This window comes from Hyperolius riggenbachi, chromosome 12, assembly GCF_040937935.1.
Source record: "Hyperolius riggenbachi isolate aHypRig1 chromosome 12, aHypRig1.pri, whole genome shotgun sequence".
NCBI lineage: Eukaryota > Metazoa > Chordata > Amphibia > Anura > Hyperoliidae > Hyperolius > Hyperolius riggenbachi.
The window spans coordinates 7,629,690-7,646,025 of NC_090657.1; the positions used below are offsets into that span (position 1 = coordinate 7,629,690).

General features: G+C 43.7%; 2 protein-coding genes across 2 annotated transcripts in view; one reads left to right on the forward strand and one right to left on the reverse strand.

Moving 5' to 3' along the window:
* The window catches only part of LOC137540892 (progranulin-like), a 65,041-nt gene extending 59,788 nt beyond the window's left edge, over positions 1–5,253 (forward strand). Inside the window, exon 17 of the mRNA XM_068262078.1 lies at positions 5,220–5,253. Coding sequence (XP_068118179.1) covers positions 5,220–5,253 — 34 coding nt within the window. The remainder of the gene's footprint in view (positions 1–5,219) is intronic.
* A 121-nt stretch (positions 5,254–5,374) lies between these two features.
* Positions 5,375–16,336, reverse strand: part of LOC137540893 (protein unc-13 homolog D-like) — a 155,997-nt gene continuing 145,035 nt past the window's right edge. Inside the window, exons 25-28 of the mRNA XM_068262079.1 lie at positions 11,638–11,733; positions 8,763–8,969; positions 8,608–8,676; positions 5,375–5,458 (exon numbers count right to left, since the gene is read on the reverse strand). Of these exons, the coding sequence (XP_068118180.1) occupies positions 5,375–5,458; positions 8,608–8,676; positions 8,763–8,969; positions 11,638–11,733 (456 nt within the window). The remainder of the gene's footprint in view (positions 5,459–8,607; positions 8,677–8,762; positions 8,970–11,637; positions 11,734–16,336) is intronic.

Consider the following 16,336-nt stretch of genomic DNA (forward strand, 5'->3'; position numbering starts at 1 on the left):
TTAGCCATACTATGCCAGGGGAAAAACACATATATATAAGTAGATAAATACTTGATCTACTTGCATAACACAGTATTGTACCTTCCACGTTTTGATTTCAGTGAATGTTATATAGTAAATAAAGAGACAATTCTTCCAGGCATTTTCCATCTTAACTGCCTCGAACTGAGGCCAATCCTGATGTTATTTCCCCCCTACTGTTTTTTACTTTCTACTAGAAACTGCACTGTCATATCTAGCTTGCTTTGTAAACACATGTGAGCACAGTATAGATCATATTTCAGCAGCTTCTGCAGAGGGGCGAGGAGTATTTCCCTTTTCAGCCTCGTGTCACACTGACCTGCCCTCAGCCAATCAGTGAGGAGCAGTGTGGGTGGGGAGATAACCAGCTTCCCTCTCCTCGGCAATGTACCAAATACAGCCAGGCTGACTGAGATAAGATTTATTACAGCAGAAACCTTAATGATTATATTGGCATGCTTACAATACAGGGTTAGGATGTAGACTGCATAATAACCACAGAGCAGTGGGTAAATGAAATTTGATTTTATGGCTCACAGTTCGGCTTTAACTGCTTTTGTACTGTTTGCTGACATCTTTGCAATGCACAGGACAATATACACAATCTTGTGGTGGTGTCTAAAGTTTATGAGCCTGTCACGGACGGTTGTGGGGCCGCAGACGCATCCTAGAACCACCCGAGAAGAAAATGCGATCGCACTCGATTCTCTGCATCGATTACGATTCAGATCAATAGAATCTGGATTAGCTGTGTAGGGGCTACCTGTAGCAACCTGGAGTTTCCCTTTCTCCCAGCTGTCACGGAACAGCCGGGAGGAACGTAGGGGAATCTGGAAGATTCGCCGTCGGTTTCTCCGATTTCTTGGTCAGATCTGCTGGGCATTGCAGCGAGCAGAATTGACAGTCCTGGGTTTTTTTTTCTTTTTTTTTCTCTTTCCCTCCTTCCACCAAAAGGCACTAGCCTGCTGCAGAGTGTCCCTGGCTTCAAGCTGTGCTGATGCCCATCCATCAGGTATAGTTGATAAGCACGATGACAGAAACAATATAGTTGGGGAAAAATCAGACATTCTGGCTCTCCTCCCAGCAGGGGAGCTGACACGTAGCTTGCTGCCCCAAACTTCAAAGAGCCTTTGCCTGGGGATTACCTGCTGTAAATCCCAGATGTATCTCATATTCCATAAACTGCTATATGTGTCATATTTTCTGTGTTGCCAGGCTGGCAGACCCTCCAAACTAACAGCGCATGTAGGGCCCTGTCTGGCGCTGGTTCTGAGGAAGTTTCAGAACATTCTGAGGTAAAGACTGCCAGTTAGGCAGTTTGAAAGTGTCCCGACGATACCACAGGGGTCCCACCCCTCATGTTTGGTATCAGGCTGCTGGGTAAATCGAGACAGACCTGAAAATGTTAGTAAATCTGCCCTGACCTGTACGGTTCTGTGAGATAGAGCCCATATATGGTTAGATATGATTTCTGGTCCCCAGGACAAGGGGAGGACTCATCTCATATTCTAAGGGGGTGTGTGGCTCCCGCCCTCACTCCCTCCTACTGGATCAGGGGCATAAGAATGGCAGAGGAGGCAAACTCAGTGTCCTCCACCCTGAAACTCCATCTTGATCACATCTGTGCCAGCTTGAGGATATGCTGGCATCTACCTGGTCTGAACTCTGAACTTGATTGAAACCAAGAACTTTACAAGTTTTCCCACAAAAGGACACCTCTCCATGAACTCTAAGTATCCGTTTTTTCTCCCCTTTATTTCATACTGTGTTATCTCATGTCTCAATAATTGTTGATTTTAATAATTTTCTGTATATATTAATTATTTATATTGCCGTGAATAAAGGCTTTACCAAAGTCATTCACTGTTCCGCTACTAGAGATGAGCGTAATGACGTAATGACGCGTAAGTGTATGCGGCGGCTGAGCGGCGAGTGACGTCAGGTGCGGCGTAGTTACAATGTAACAAAGTTGTTACATTGTAATAACTTTGTTACATTGTAACTGATAGAACATTTCCGAGGCTATGGCGAGGGATCATTTATTTAAAAGGACAGGTAAGTATTAATGGTTAATTAAGAATATTAAAGGACTTTTTTCGTGGTTATGTTTTTTGTTCAATTAAAATACTTTTTCTAAATGTTTGTGTGTTTATTTACTTTTAACTCCTAAAGGAAATGGGTAAGGGGTACAAGTACCTCTATACTCATTTCTCCTGGGAGGGGGGGTGGGCATCTGGGGGACCCCTTTTTAAAGGGGACTCCCAGATGCCACCATGAACCCCCCCCCCCAGGAAATCGCGGCCTCCACCGCCCATTGGAGGTGGAGAAGAGCCCCTTGTCCTTGGATTGGACAAGGGCTCGGAGGGGGAGGGGAAAGCTTGGCTGCCCCTCCCCTTCCGAGACCCCCCAATCCATGGACCATGCGGGCTGGTATAGTCAGGGTGCAGAGCCCCACACGGCCGGTGCTCCGCATTCTGGCTATCCCAGCCTGCATGGGGGACAAGGGGTTAAAGAGGTCTGGGAGGGGGGACCCCACGTCGTTTTTTATATTTCCCACACTCAGAACGAAGTAAGTAAAACTCTTCCCACTTGGGGGAAACTATGAAAATAATACACTATTGTTACCTGTGCAAAAAACCTGACATTTTCCGCATTTGAAAGACATTTTTCCCCTTGAAACTTAAAAATCGATTTTCTCAAAAACTATAAGGTCTTTTTGAAAAAAAAAATTTTCCTCTTATTCCCACTGATCCCCTTAATATACCCTGGGAATTTGGGTGTTCTTAAACTTTAAGCAGGCTTTGCTATTAACCGTTAAAGTCAGCGGGTTTTTAAATGTATACATTTTTCCGTTGAAACTTTAACATCGATTTTCTGAAAAACTATAAGGTCTTTTTGAAAAAAAATGTTCCTCTTATTCCTTCTGATCTCCTTAATATATGCTCCAAATTTGAGGCTCTTAGCATTTAAGGGGGCTTTGCTATTAACCCTTAAAGTCGGCGGCTTTTTTATATTATACGGGAGCGTTATGGCTTAACGCGAAATTACAGTATGGTTTAATGCGAAATTACGGTATGAACGAAACGCGAAATTACGCGTTGAAAATTACGCTTACGGTATTTTCAATTACGATTTTAATGGCAATTACGCTACCGTAATTTCGCATCGTAATCGCAAATTTCGCATGCGTAATTATAGTAACGCGAAATTACGAAAATTTCGGCTCAACTCTATCCGCTACCCTATTATTCAGCATACACAGGAACTGAACTCAGGTCTCTGAGGAGTCGCTACTATTACTAATATCTAGACGGAATAGAGTGTGTTTAACCGTTTTTATTCGCAGGACCAGTCAGTCAGTCGCAGAGCTGGGACAAGGTCCTCCAGCACCCAAGGCTGAGACACCAAAGTGCGCCCCTCCATCCCTCCCACCCCAGCCGTCACACACTGATTGCTATTAGACTAAGAGGGAGGGCCCACAACCTCCCCAACACCTTAATATCTAGTTATCTGGCTTGCAGTCACTGCTATGTATCCCCTTTTCTTATTTATTTCTGCTTCAAACACAATTAAGAATGACAGCTGAATGAATTGTGCGCCCCCTCCTACACTGCTCCCTGAGGCTGGAGCCTCTCCAGCCTATGCCTCGGCCCGGCCCTGGTCAGTCGGGTCCACTGGCCCATACCAGTGGTGGTGGCAGTTATACCCTGAAATAGTGTGTAAAGTTGTAATTACCGTACCTCACAGGCTCCCTTCTGGTCGGGCTGCTGCCCAAATTTCTATCTGTTTCTGCGCAAAGATCGCGACCAAAGCTTGCATGGTCTGTGTGCTGAAACTGATTGGAAGGCAATTTGCGGTCTGACCACTAGGGCTCCTGTGACAGAGCCCTTGAATACTAACTGCTTAAAGGACTACTATTGCAAAAATTGTAAAATGTAAAATACATTTAAACACATACAAATAAGAAGTACGTTTTTTCCAGAGTAAAATGAACCATACATTACTTTTCTCCTATGTTGCTGTAACTTACAGCCGGTAGTAGAAATCTGACAGAACCGACAGGTTTGGGACTAGCCCATCTACACATGGGGGATTTTCAGGGTTTCGTTTTAGTTTCAAAAGCACTTAGCAAAAGGCAGTTGCTCCGCCCAACTGCCAAAAAAAGTGTGCAGCGAGCACAGAGGCTGGCCAGCATCTTTATATAAATCCTTTTCAAGGAGTGTCTTTATAAAGAATAAAGGCCATGCTGAGAATACCCTATGGAGAGATGGACTAGCCCAAAACCTGTTGGTAATGTCAGATTTCTTCTACCTGCTGTAAGTGACAGCAACATAGGAGAAAAGTCATTTATGGCTCATTTTACTCTGCATGAAATTTACTTTTCTTTATACATGTTTACATGCATTTTAAATTTTACGATTTTCGCAATAGTGGTCCTTTAACTGAAGTTAAGCTGGGAATGTTCGGGAGAGAAACTGTTCAGCAGAGGTCAAACAAGCATTGAATTACCGTAACTAACGCCAGACGTCGGTATAGATTTCTATAAAAACTTTTGTGATTGTTCCGCTAAACAATTTACAGATAAGCTGCTCGGCCTCTACCAAGCAGCAGATCATTCTGTTCTATACAAAGGGGAGGAGAAGGATGAGGATGACCCTAGCAAACTTAAAGGGGCACTATGGTGAACAATTGTAAAAATGTAAATATGTGCAAACATAAACAAATAAGAAGTATGTTTTTTCCAGAGTAAAATGAGCCATACATTACTTTTCTCCTATGTTCCTGTCACTTACAGTAGGTAGTAGAAATCTGACAGAAGTGACAGGTTTTGGACTAGTCCATCTCTTCATGGGGGGGTTCTCAGGGATTTATTTATTTTCAAAAGCACTTAGTGAATGGCAGTTGCTCTGTCCAACTGCCAAAAAACTGTGCAGCGAGCAGGGAAGCTGGCCAGCATAATTGTTTAAATCCTTTTTAGGGAATATCTTCATAAACAATAAAACCCTTGCTGAGAATCCCCCATGAAGAGATGGACTAGTCCAAAACCTGTCGCTTCTGTCAGATTTCTACTACCTATACTGTAAGTGACAGCAACATAGGAGAAAAGTAATTTATGACTCATTTTACTCTGGAAAAAAACATACTTGTTATATGTCTATGTTTGCACATATTTTAAATTTTTATATTTTTCACCATAGTGCCCCTTTAACATTTAACACAGCGAACTGCTGAAGGGTAGAGTGCCAACACTGAGGGACAACAGGAGAGGTAATTTCAGGATACATAAATCTTGCACATGTGAGCAGTTTACTGCACAATAATAGAACACACAATAATGATTATTTTATACACATTACCAGTTAAAGTTTTCCTGGACAAGGTTCTGGTTCATGTATTGCAACTCAGACTCCAGAAACTTCATCAATGGGATGATGCACTACATGGTGAGAAGAATCAGTCGTAAGCAGGACAGATCAACAAGCTGACACATGTTACAGCAATCCTGAATCCAATTTAAAATAAAAAACAGATACTTACCTAAGGAGAGGGGAGGCTGTGGGTCCTACAGAGCCTTCCTGATCCTCTCACGGTCCCCACGTTCCAGCGAGGGCACCATACTGTATTAACCACTTGAGGACCACAGTGTTAAACTCCCCTAAAGACCAGGCCATCTTTCTGTTAATAGGCCACTGCAGCTTTAAGGCCTTGCTGCAGGGCTGCACAACACAGCACAGAAGTGATTCCCACCCTCTTTTCTCCCCACCAACAGAGCTCTCTGTTGGTGGGGTCAGATTGCCCCCCCCCCTCCCCGAATCCCGAATGTTTGTTTGTTTCTTTTTATTTGTTTGTTTTTTAAAATGTTCCTGGGTTTTTTTGCATTTACATATTCCCCCCTCCCTCCCCCCGCCAGCCAATCACTGTGATCGGCTGTCATAGGCTTCAGCCTATGACAGCCGATCACCGCCGAGACTCAGGAGGGGACAGCTGTGTCACATGGCTGTCCCCAGTACAGCGCTGCTGTAGATTGCAGCGCTGTACACCCTGATTAGACGGCGGTTTCGGCGTCTAATGATCTCCGAGCGGTGATTGCCGCTGGGAGACTGAAGGTGGAGCGAAGCTCCGCCTACCAAGCAGGAGACGCGCGCACAGCACGCATGCGATCTCCTGCAGGAGCCGGCCCCAGGACACCAATTGGCGTTAGGCGGTCCTGGGGCTCCACTGAAGTGCTTGGACAATTTATACATCTGACTCTTACAATAATCCATTGTAATAAATTTAATAAATGCTGTTAGCCCACACACCTCAATAGACATATTATGCGGACTGAGGTGTGGGAGGTTTGGGCTACTTATTCTGTAGCGGCAGGATCCACTGATAGAATATATGTCTACACAGGAAATTGCATAAGGCCTCGTTCCCATTAGGCAACGCGTATGGCCGTGCGTGTGGGACGCAAATGCACCCGATCGCATACCATCCGCGTGGCTGTGCGCTACGCTGCTGATCCCATACATTACAGTGAATGGGATCAGCAATGCGCTTCTGCGAAAAATACATGCAGCAGTGCATTAGCGTATCACACATCGCACATCACACATTGCACATCACACTGCTGCGCAGCCCGCATAGTCTGAACGTCAGAAGCGCTCTCTATGCACTTCTGATGTTCTTGCTGATCGCACACCATACGCGCTCCTGAAATGCCCACGGCAGCGTGTATAGTGTGAACAAGGCCTAAATGTTCACATATTGGGCCTGATTCACAAAGCGGTGCTAACAGTTAGCACGCTAGTGAAAAGCCCTTTATCACGCCTAAACTCTGTTTAGGCATGATAGGTTTAGGTGTGATAAGTTTAGGCATGATAAGTTTAGGCGTGATAAGTTTAGGCGTGATAAGTTTAGGCATGATAAGTTTAGGTGTGATAAGTTTAGATGTGATACGTTTAGGCATGATAAGTTTAGGTGTGATACGTTTTTAGGCGTGATAAGTTTAACCTCAGCGGTATGGACGAATATATCCGTCCATCACCGCCGATGGCTGCCGCTCAGGCCCTGCTGGGCCGATTTTTGTAAAATAAAAAGCAGCACACGCAGCCGGCACTTTGCCAGCCGCGTGTGCTGCCTGATCGCCGCCGCTCTGCGGCGATTCGCCGCGAGCAGCGGCGAAAGAGGGTCCCCCCAGCCGCCCGAGCCCTGCGCAGCCGGAACAAAAGTTTCGGCCAGCGCTAAGGGCTGGATCGGAGGCAGCTGACGTCAGGACGTCGGCTGACGTCCATGACGTCCGCTCGTCGCCATGGCGACGATGTAAGCAAAACAAGGAAGGCTGCTCATTGCGGCCTTCCTTGTTTATTCTGGTCGCCGGAGGCGATCAGAATGACGCCTCCGGAGCGCCCTCTAGTGGGCTTTCATGCAGCCAACTTTCAGTTGGCTGCATGAAACAGTTTTTTTTAAATTTAAAAAAAACCCTCCCGCAGCCGCCCTGGCGATCTTAATAGAACGCCAGGGAGGTTAAGCACCAACTGGGTTAGCACCGCAGTGCACAGCTGATCAAAAGTTTTGCGCTAGCAAAGTCTGGTGCACTTCGCATAGAGTTTAATGGCGCTGCTTTGCGTGCGGGACTTTGCACGCGATCTAAACTTATCTAAACTTATCATGCCTAAACTTATCACGCCTAAACTTATCACACCTAAACTTATCATGCCTAAACTTATCATGCCTAAACTTATCATGCCTAAACTGAGTTTAGGCATGATAAAAATGGTTATCACGCCTAAAGTCTTTAACTGGGTTATCACCGCTTTGAGAATCAAGCCCATTATGTTCGGTCTGATTGTTTTGTTATCTGACAAGACTCATGCATGTAAATGTATTTGTATTACAATTGCTCTTATGCCTCTACAGTAGTTAGGGGGTTGCTGTTCTTCCACAATAAACATTAATAGTGCAAAAAAAATGCTTGGACAATTTGCCTTCTTCAATCTTGGGTTGGCTTGAGCTTTAAAGTGGATCCGAGATGAACTTTTACTCATTGCATTATTGTGTTCCTTACATATAGTTTATAGGGCATTCCTCAAGCCAAATACTTTTTTTGTTTTGTTTTAATACTCTAATTCCCTATAAACTAAACAAGCCTCGACTACAGCTTTTCAGAGAGCCTTGGCATTTTCAGACAGTAGCAAGGGCTCATGGGAGCTCAGTCTGGGCAGGAGGAGGGGGAGGTGTTACTAGCCAGAGATTTCAGAGGCAGAGGTGAGGAGGGAGGAGGGGGAATTAGGTTTTCACAAGCTGAGGGCTGGAGATGCAGATCACCTTGCCTGTGTGTAATGTGACAAACAGAACATGGCTGCCCTCATTGTATCACAGGAAGAAATAGTCATATACTATTGAAGCTGTCTGCAGCTAGATTTGCTGTGTAAACTATCTAAACTTTAGATAAGATATATAGACAAGTTACTTGTTATAGTTATTTTTTCATCTCGGATCCACTTTAAACAAGCAAAGTAAAATGTTACACTGTATCATGTCCTCATCCTTCAGTGAATTATGAAAGATTTCTCACTCTGAGCAAAAAAGAGACATACTCACATCATTGGGGTCCCGAGAGTCGCTGGCTTTTGCAATGGAATGAAGGTGTTTTGCAATCCCGGCATCCAGCTGTGTAGGGGAAGAAATCAGAAGCTGGAGTAACAGGCGCAGGATGCTCAGTAAATAGGTAAGGATAAGTGGAGCGGGAACCTTACCTTCTGGGCAAGGGACTGCACTACTCCGCGGATCTCACGGTCCAGGCAAGCCACAGCAGTTTTGAGTTGATCGTGAAGCGTGTGCTGAAATTGTTCAGAGCTTATGACCTCGCTTATCCTGCGTTCCAGAGATTTCCAATCCAGCTTTTCAGGTAATGACTGAACTATCAACCGCAGCTGCTCAATATTATTCACAATCAGGCACAACTGCGGAAAACAAAGCAGAAGGCAGGAAAAATGATGGGAAAAGAGAGGAATAGTAATATGTTTTGTGAATCAAGTCATTTGTGCATAGAGTGGAATGGATTTCTATTTGGCTTCTATTTTAGTTCAGCCATTTAAAACTTATCTTATTGGAAGCCTGCCATCTGCTGGCTGCAAATGGTAGTTTTTTAATGTTTTATGTCTATAGCAGTGTTTCCCCAACAGTGCATGTTCTGCAGGAAACCTTCACCTAGGCACAGGTGGGGTAATTAGTGTCTCAGCTACATGGAATCTCCCTAGCTGAGATACTAATTACCCCACCCGTGCATAGGAGAGGCTGCCTGCATAACATGCACCGCTAGGAAGTCACGAGGACAGGTTTGAGAAACACTGCTTTATAGTAGTATAGTGGCCAAAAAAACTACAGACACACCTTATTTGAAAGTAAATCAGTCCAACAGTGATGTAGAGTGATGTAACAATGCAGAGTTGCCTATGTAAGGAACGCTCAGCTTCAGACTATGTAGTTGTCACAGAAGTTAATGTCAAAATGGGAAAGACAAAAGATTTAAGTGACTTGGAACGAGGGATGATCCTCAGTGCAAGAAGAGCTGGTGCCGTCATTTCTGAAGCGACGACTCTTTTAGGATTTAGGATAAGGACTATTCTGGTTGAGAAAGGCTGGTGAACAAGAGAGCTGATGGGCGAGTAGCAGGCATAGTCCACAGCAATGGAAGGGCCACAGCACAACAAATTACAGCTGAGTTCAATGCAGGTGCAACACAAAGCATATCCCAACACACGAGACAGACTTTTCAAAGGATGGGATTTAGCAGCAGGAGACCATCAGGAGTGCCTTTGGCATCACAGAAAAATAGGAAAAGACTCCTGTTGTGGACCCTTGCCACCATGCTTGATCACTCTCAAATTGGTTGAGGAACATCAATCAGAGTTTAACCTGTTTCCATGGCCAGCTCAGTCCCCTGACCTCAATCCTATTGAGCATCTGTGGGACAAATTCAAAATATCACTTCAAAGCTTGGAAACGCCACCATCCAATCTGACCCAACTTAGAGCCGCCATTATGTCATCATGGGCCAACATTCCTCAGCAACGGTATCAGCATCTTGTTAAGTCCATGCCAAGACTATTGGCTGTCATCAGAGGAAAAACTCGTTATTAGAGGGTGTATCTAATTTTTTGGTCACTCAGCGTAGATTTTTATCTTGCATATGGATGGCTAGGGATGCAAAGACTGGACCCCTCTGTCGAGAATATAGCATGAATACAGCCATTCCAATGCATCACCAAAAGATCCGGACTGCAGGATCATCTCGGCTGAGTGCATGGTGGTTCCCTTCCTTATTCCTGCCATTGGAATCTGCCCCATCTTGTGCCACAACCACAATCCCTGCTGCTATCCCTCACAATGGCAACAAAATATGTTGCTAGTCTATAGGCTAGCACTACATCTGTATGGTACTCAGCCTAAAACTGTTGATTGAGTCCCTATCCATGGAAGCAACAGTAATTGTGTATTGTATACACACTCTACGACCTGAATGATTCTAATGTTGTTTTCTAGTGTCTTGATCAGGCGATTGCCAATAGGTTAGGAGCTCATCTGATGTTATCCGGCCATTGAAATTCAAGCATATTGTTCAGGGAGACCATCAAATTCTGGAGTCTATTTATTACAGTGGAAATACAGGGAAGGAAAATATAGGGACGTATAAAAATACCACTGAACCCTTTCCCAGACACATGTTCCATGCAGCTGCCTATATGTAGAGAAACTCCTGATGGCTGGATCTGGTGAGTGCGATCCTCTGCGCATACTCTGCATGGGCCCCCCAAGAGACCACTATACACTATTCCTGAGACAGAGGCGCTAGGCGTTATCACGACTGATCACTGTTTGATAGTTCTACTTGTTATTGCCTGAGGAAGCAGGACTATACCTGCGAAACGCGTTGCTTTGTGTCCTGGAGTATGTCAATACATTTACACTTTCGAAAATTGACAGTTTCATGTCTGCTTTGGGGAGGTAAGTCCACCTCTGCCTCCTCAGCACTTTTAGAGTTTTTAGCACATTTTATGGCGCCTCTGTTCAATTCCTGCGATACCTGTGTCCACCCCTGGTGAAGGGGCGATATACCCCCTCCTTTCCGATCTACAGAGAGCGACTTCTTAATCCTGAGTGAGGACAGGTCTAATCTCCTCACCTGCATTTACAGTGGTTGCCTAAACGGTAACCCATGTTTGTGAGTATCATTTTACTTACCTCCATCTTCCCAATTTCCAATAAATACTACACTATATTGGGCTCTCGGTGTTCTATTCTTTTTGTTCACTATTCACAAGAGAAGAGTCCTGGAGATACTTAGGACACAGGGTCGGATCTGACAGTTTGCTGTGTGTGGTTCACAGAGTTTCTCATTGCATTGTGGGAAATAACAGCCTTTTCCAACTGCCAAGCAAGCAGCTCCCTGTGTGCATATACTTCAGACAGTGGTGGGAACCGAGCAAGCGGGACGTGTATGTGCGCGCATTGCAGGGGGTAGCGGCTGTGACCTAGCGCCCGTTTTTTTAACAGGCGGGCATTTTTACTAGTTCTGTAATATTACTCAAGCCAAAGACGCCATACAATCCAGTGAGTGTCCCAGTGTACCTTGTTTGCAGCCTGTGCAGCATCTCCTTTGTCTGACAGCTCCTCAGCTCTCCGCTTGATCATTGTGCAGTATGTGATGGCGATTCGACACATATCCTTGCAAAAAAAAAATGAAAGTAATACACCTGTTACTATTATTTTTTAACTGATGAAAGAGGTCCCTAAGGGCTAGTTCACAGTGCTCAGTTTTGTTGCAGAATAATTCTGCCTTTCAGCTCACTGCCCAATTCAATGGGCCTGTTCACAGTACTGCGTTGTAACTGATTGCATTATTGTAACTTCCAGCTTCAATTGAGTTATCAGTTGTTTGAGATAAGTGCTCTGCTTTAGACCTCAGTCGGCAAAACTCGTTGTGCTGTAAATTCTTGGAATGCTTTGATCTCTCTCTACTAGCAGAAAATACAGAAACTGAAAGCAGAAGTCCTCTGTAATTGTCTCACACTGCCCCTAGTGACAAGTGGACACAAATACACATTACAGCAGTACTAATTAAAAGAAGGGAAATGTAACAAATAAGAAATAAAAATGTGCTCAAATAAATTGAACTGGAGCACTTGCAAGCCTCGAACTAAATTGGCTTCTAAAGGGTTAAAGTCCATGTCCAGTCTCCATTGCAGTTCACACACATTATGGCGGATATGGCATGCGACTGACAACTGTGAATCCAGCTTAAAGGGGAACTGAAGAGAGAGGTATATGGAGGCTGTCATGTTTATTTCCTTTTAGACAATACCAGTTGCCTGGCAGCCCTGCTGATCCTCTGCCTCTAATACTATTAGCCATAGCCCCTGAACAAGCATGCAGCAGATCAGGTGTTTCAGTAGTTCAGACTTATAAGTCTGATCTGACAAGACTAGCTGCATGCTTGTTTCTGGTTTTAATCAGTTACTACTGCAGAGAAATAGACCAGCAGGGCTGCCAGGCAACTGGTATTGATTAAAAGGAAATAAACATGACAGCCTCCATATACCTCTCTCTTCAGTTCCCCTTTAAGGCTGAGTTCAAACTATGCTGGAGTAATGCCATGACGGAACCCCTAGCGGGCTTCACTCCAGGGTCTGCCACTACTCCAGAGCACGGGCATGCCATTCATCAACCAGATGGTAACACAATCTGCTATCCAGAAAATGATGTGCATGTCAGATGTTCCTATAGGTTACCACAAGAAATATGCGTGAAAGGATGCTCAGGAAAGCAGGGGCACATTCTGCATTTCTGTTTCAATCCATTCTCCACTGCAGTAAAATGCAGAGAAGCAGATGGTAATGTGAACTGGCCCTTAGTTTAAAAGGATACTCCATCTCCATTGTAAGCAGGATACAGCATTCCTTCCAGGTATATAGCGACTGGCTCCCACACCATGGGGTTGGTTCACTATAACAAATAGTGTGCCTTATCAGAGTTACTGTGCCTTATCAGAGTTAACGTGCCTTATCAGAGTAGCATAGCGAGAGCTACTATTATGTAGAAAGAACAGAGGCGCCAGCAGGATAAAATCAGGTAATAAAATGTTTAAAAGTGCTTTGGAGGCAGCGGGGGACTTACCTCCTGTAAGCAGACACTATAAACTGTCAGTTCAAATCGAAATAAATTTTATTGGCATACACCAAGGGGGTCGCAACGCGTTTCACAGGTGTAAACCTGCTTCCTCAGGCAATATAACATAGGAGCATACAACAGTAAAAGGTCCGGGTAACACCTAACACCTCAGAGGTGTTACCCGGACCTTTTACTGTTGTATGCTCCTATGTTATATTGCCTGAGGAAGCAGGTTTACACCTGTGAAACGCGTTGCGACCCCCTTGGAGTATGCCAATAACATTTATTTAGATTTGAACTGACAGTTTATAGTGTCTGCTTACAGGAGGTAAGTCCCCCGCTGCCTCCAAAGCACTTTTAAACATTTTATTACCTGATTTTATCCTGCTGGTGCCTCTGTTCTTTCTACATAATATTAATTATCCACCCTTGGTGGAGGGGGATACCCCTTTTTTCCTGTCTACAGAGAGCGACTTCTTATTCCTGAGTGGGGACAGGATAATCTCCTCACCTGCCTATACAGTGGTTGCCTGGAGGTAACCCTGTCTTGTAAGTATATATATTGTACTCTTTACATATATCCATTTTTGCAGTACCTACTACACTATATTGGGCTCTCGGTTTCCCTCTTCTGTATAGCGAGAGCTACGATCCTCGCACTTTGATTGGCCCAATAGACTACCTGTCAAGATTGGGCCAATCAAAGTGCGGGGATAATGTCTTTTAAAGTGATTGGACCCGCAGGGGCTCAGGGCAGGACGAGTGGAGCTCTCGTCATTGGCAATTAGCAGGCACAAGTCCGTAGCGTTCGCTATGCTACCCTGATAAGGCACATTAACGCTGATAAAACATGTAAACTCTGATAAGGCATGTTAATTTTGATAAGGCATGTTAACTCTGATAAGGCACGCTAAAGCTGATAAGGCACACTATTTGTTATAGTAAATCAACCCCCTTATAACTTATTCATGTATTGATGCATGCTAGTGTTGCTCTTCAGGTGGATTTTTACCTGGACAGCACAAATTCCTGTATTGAAGTTCTAAACTGCTGAGTGCATCCCCTCTCGGACACAGGGCCGGATTTGTACTTTTCACCGCCCAAGGCCAACTATACCGTCTGTTTGGTTGTTATCTCTGTGTGCCCCAATGAGAATTCTACTTACTTTCCCTCATTGGATGTCAGTTGTCACAGATGACTATTTTAGTAATATGCGTATAGATTATAAATTATGTTTTCCTTAAGAACTTTTATGTTATGTTTGTTATCTCATTAATGATGGAACCATTGTGTCACCATGAGAGCTAGGCTGAAGTGTACCTGCAGGATAAAGCTTACAGGTCTTGGAGGGATGACACAAGTACAGGACAGGGAGTTTGAAGGTTAAATCTGTTCTTGTAGATATGGATGGCTGCATAGAATAGCTTTACTGCCCCTCACTGAGCCACCCCTAAATTTCTGGTGCCCTAGGCCATGGCCTATGTGGCCTTGCCAGAAATCCGGCCCTGCTCGGACACAGGCAAAAGGTTTATTTAAAGGAAAATACAAGGAAACAACTTACTTAAAGGACAACTGAAGTGAGGAGAATATGGCTGCCATATTTATTTTCTTTTAAACAATACCAGTTGCCTGGCAGCCCTGCTCATCTATTTGGCTGCAGTAGTGTCTGAATCAAACCAGAAATAAGCATGCAGCTAGTCTTGTCAGATCTGACAATAATGTCAGAAACACCTGATCTGCTGCATACTTATCAGGGTCTATGGCTAAAAGTATTAGAGGCAGAGGACCAGCACGGCTGCCAGGCAACTGGTATTGCTTAGCCAGTAGCCGCGATTATGGCAGTATATCTACACTCCACAGTAGTACTGTTGCCATTTCTTGATACTTATCTCTGGCATTTGATGTGCAGCCCTTCCCCATGACTGGCAGTTACAGAACAGATTGGTGAATGGGAGCATTTATGAATAATCTCTGCTGCAACAAACAGCAGAGGTCATTACTGAGAAAATGTGGTGGACAAACATAATAGTGCACTAAACTATTATATTTCTCCACTAAAAATCCGTACACATATAAATAAAATAGAGTTAACCCCTTTCTGCTTCCCATAGTAAAAAAAAATTGAAAAACATGTAAAAAAAATGCCAAAGTGATGGAATTTTAAAGAGAATACATAAATTGTTATGTGAGAGACTCAGCTTTTTATATATTCATGCCATGAGAGTATGTTACTGTTATTTTTGCAAATAAAGGCTTGTAATTTTTGATCAGGTACAGTGAAAAAGCAAAAAAATAGAATACACCTTTATTTCCAAATAAAATAATGTCGTTATACATTGTACTAGGGACATCATTTAAATGTTGCAATAACTGGCACAAATGTGCAAATAAAATGTGTGGGTTTTATGTACAGTCGCACGTTTTATTTTAAAACTATAATGGCTAAAAATGGAGAAATAATGATTTCTTTTTAAATTTCTTCTTATTCTTGCTAAAATGCATGTACAATAAAATAATTGTTAGCCAAATGTACCACCCAAAGAAAGCCTAATTGGTGTTGAAAAAATAATGTCGATCATTTCGGTGTGATAAGTAATGATACAGCTATTGGCAAATAAATGGAAGGAGTACTGAAATGTGGAAATTGATGTGGTCCATAAGGGGAAAAAACCCTTGTGGTGAAGTGGTTAAAAGGAAAGGAATATGGCAGCCTCCAATACCTCTCACTTCAGCTGTCCTTTAAGTTAGAAGTCATTACTGGAAACATCTATTGGCAGGAATAAATGGAGATTTGAAACACAATTGATGGTGAAAAAACCCTTAGGGCTAGTTTACAGTGCATCAGTTTGCGTTGTGCAATCAGCAGTACATGGGTAACATTTAACCTTACCAATGTACTCAAGTGGTATAAGTACCGTTAACATTTTTTACTACATTAAAAAGTAGGGTGGGATAATTCATGAAATACGTTTTGTGAATTAACAGCAAGGTAAGATATTTCTGAGGAACCCGACAATGCTGGATAAAGATATCACAGCAACACCCCGCTCGCTAACCCTTGCTACAAAATAAAATCAATAGTTTGTGCCAATTATTTTGTGCACACTGACCAGATCTATTAGTAGCAGGATAAAAGGGCGCCAGCTTAGGGTTGACGAAA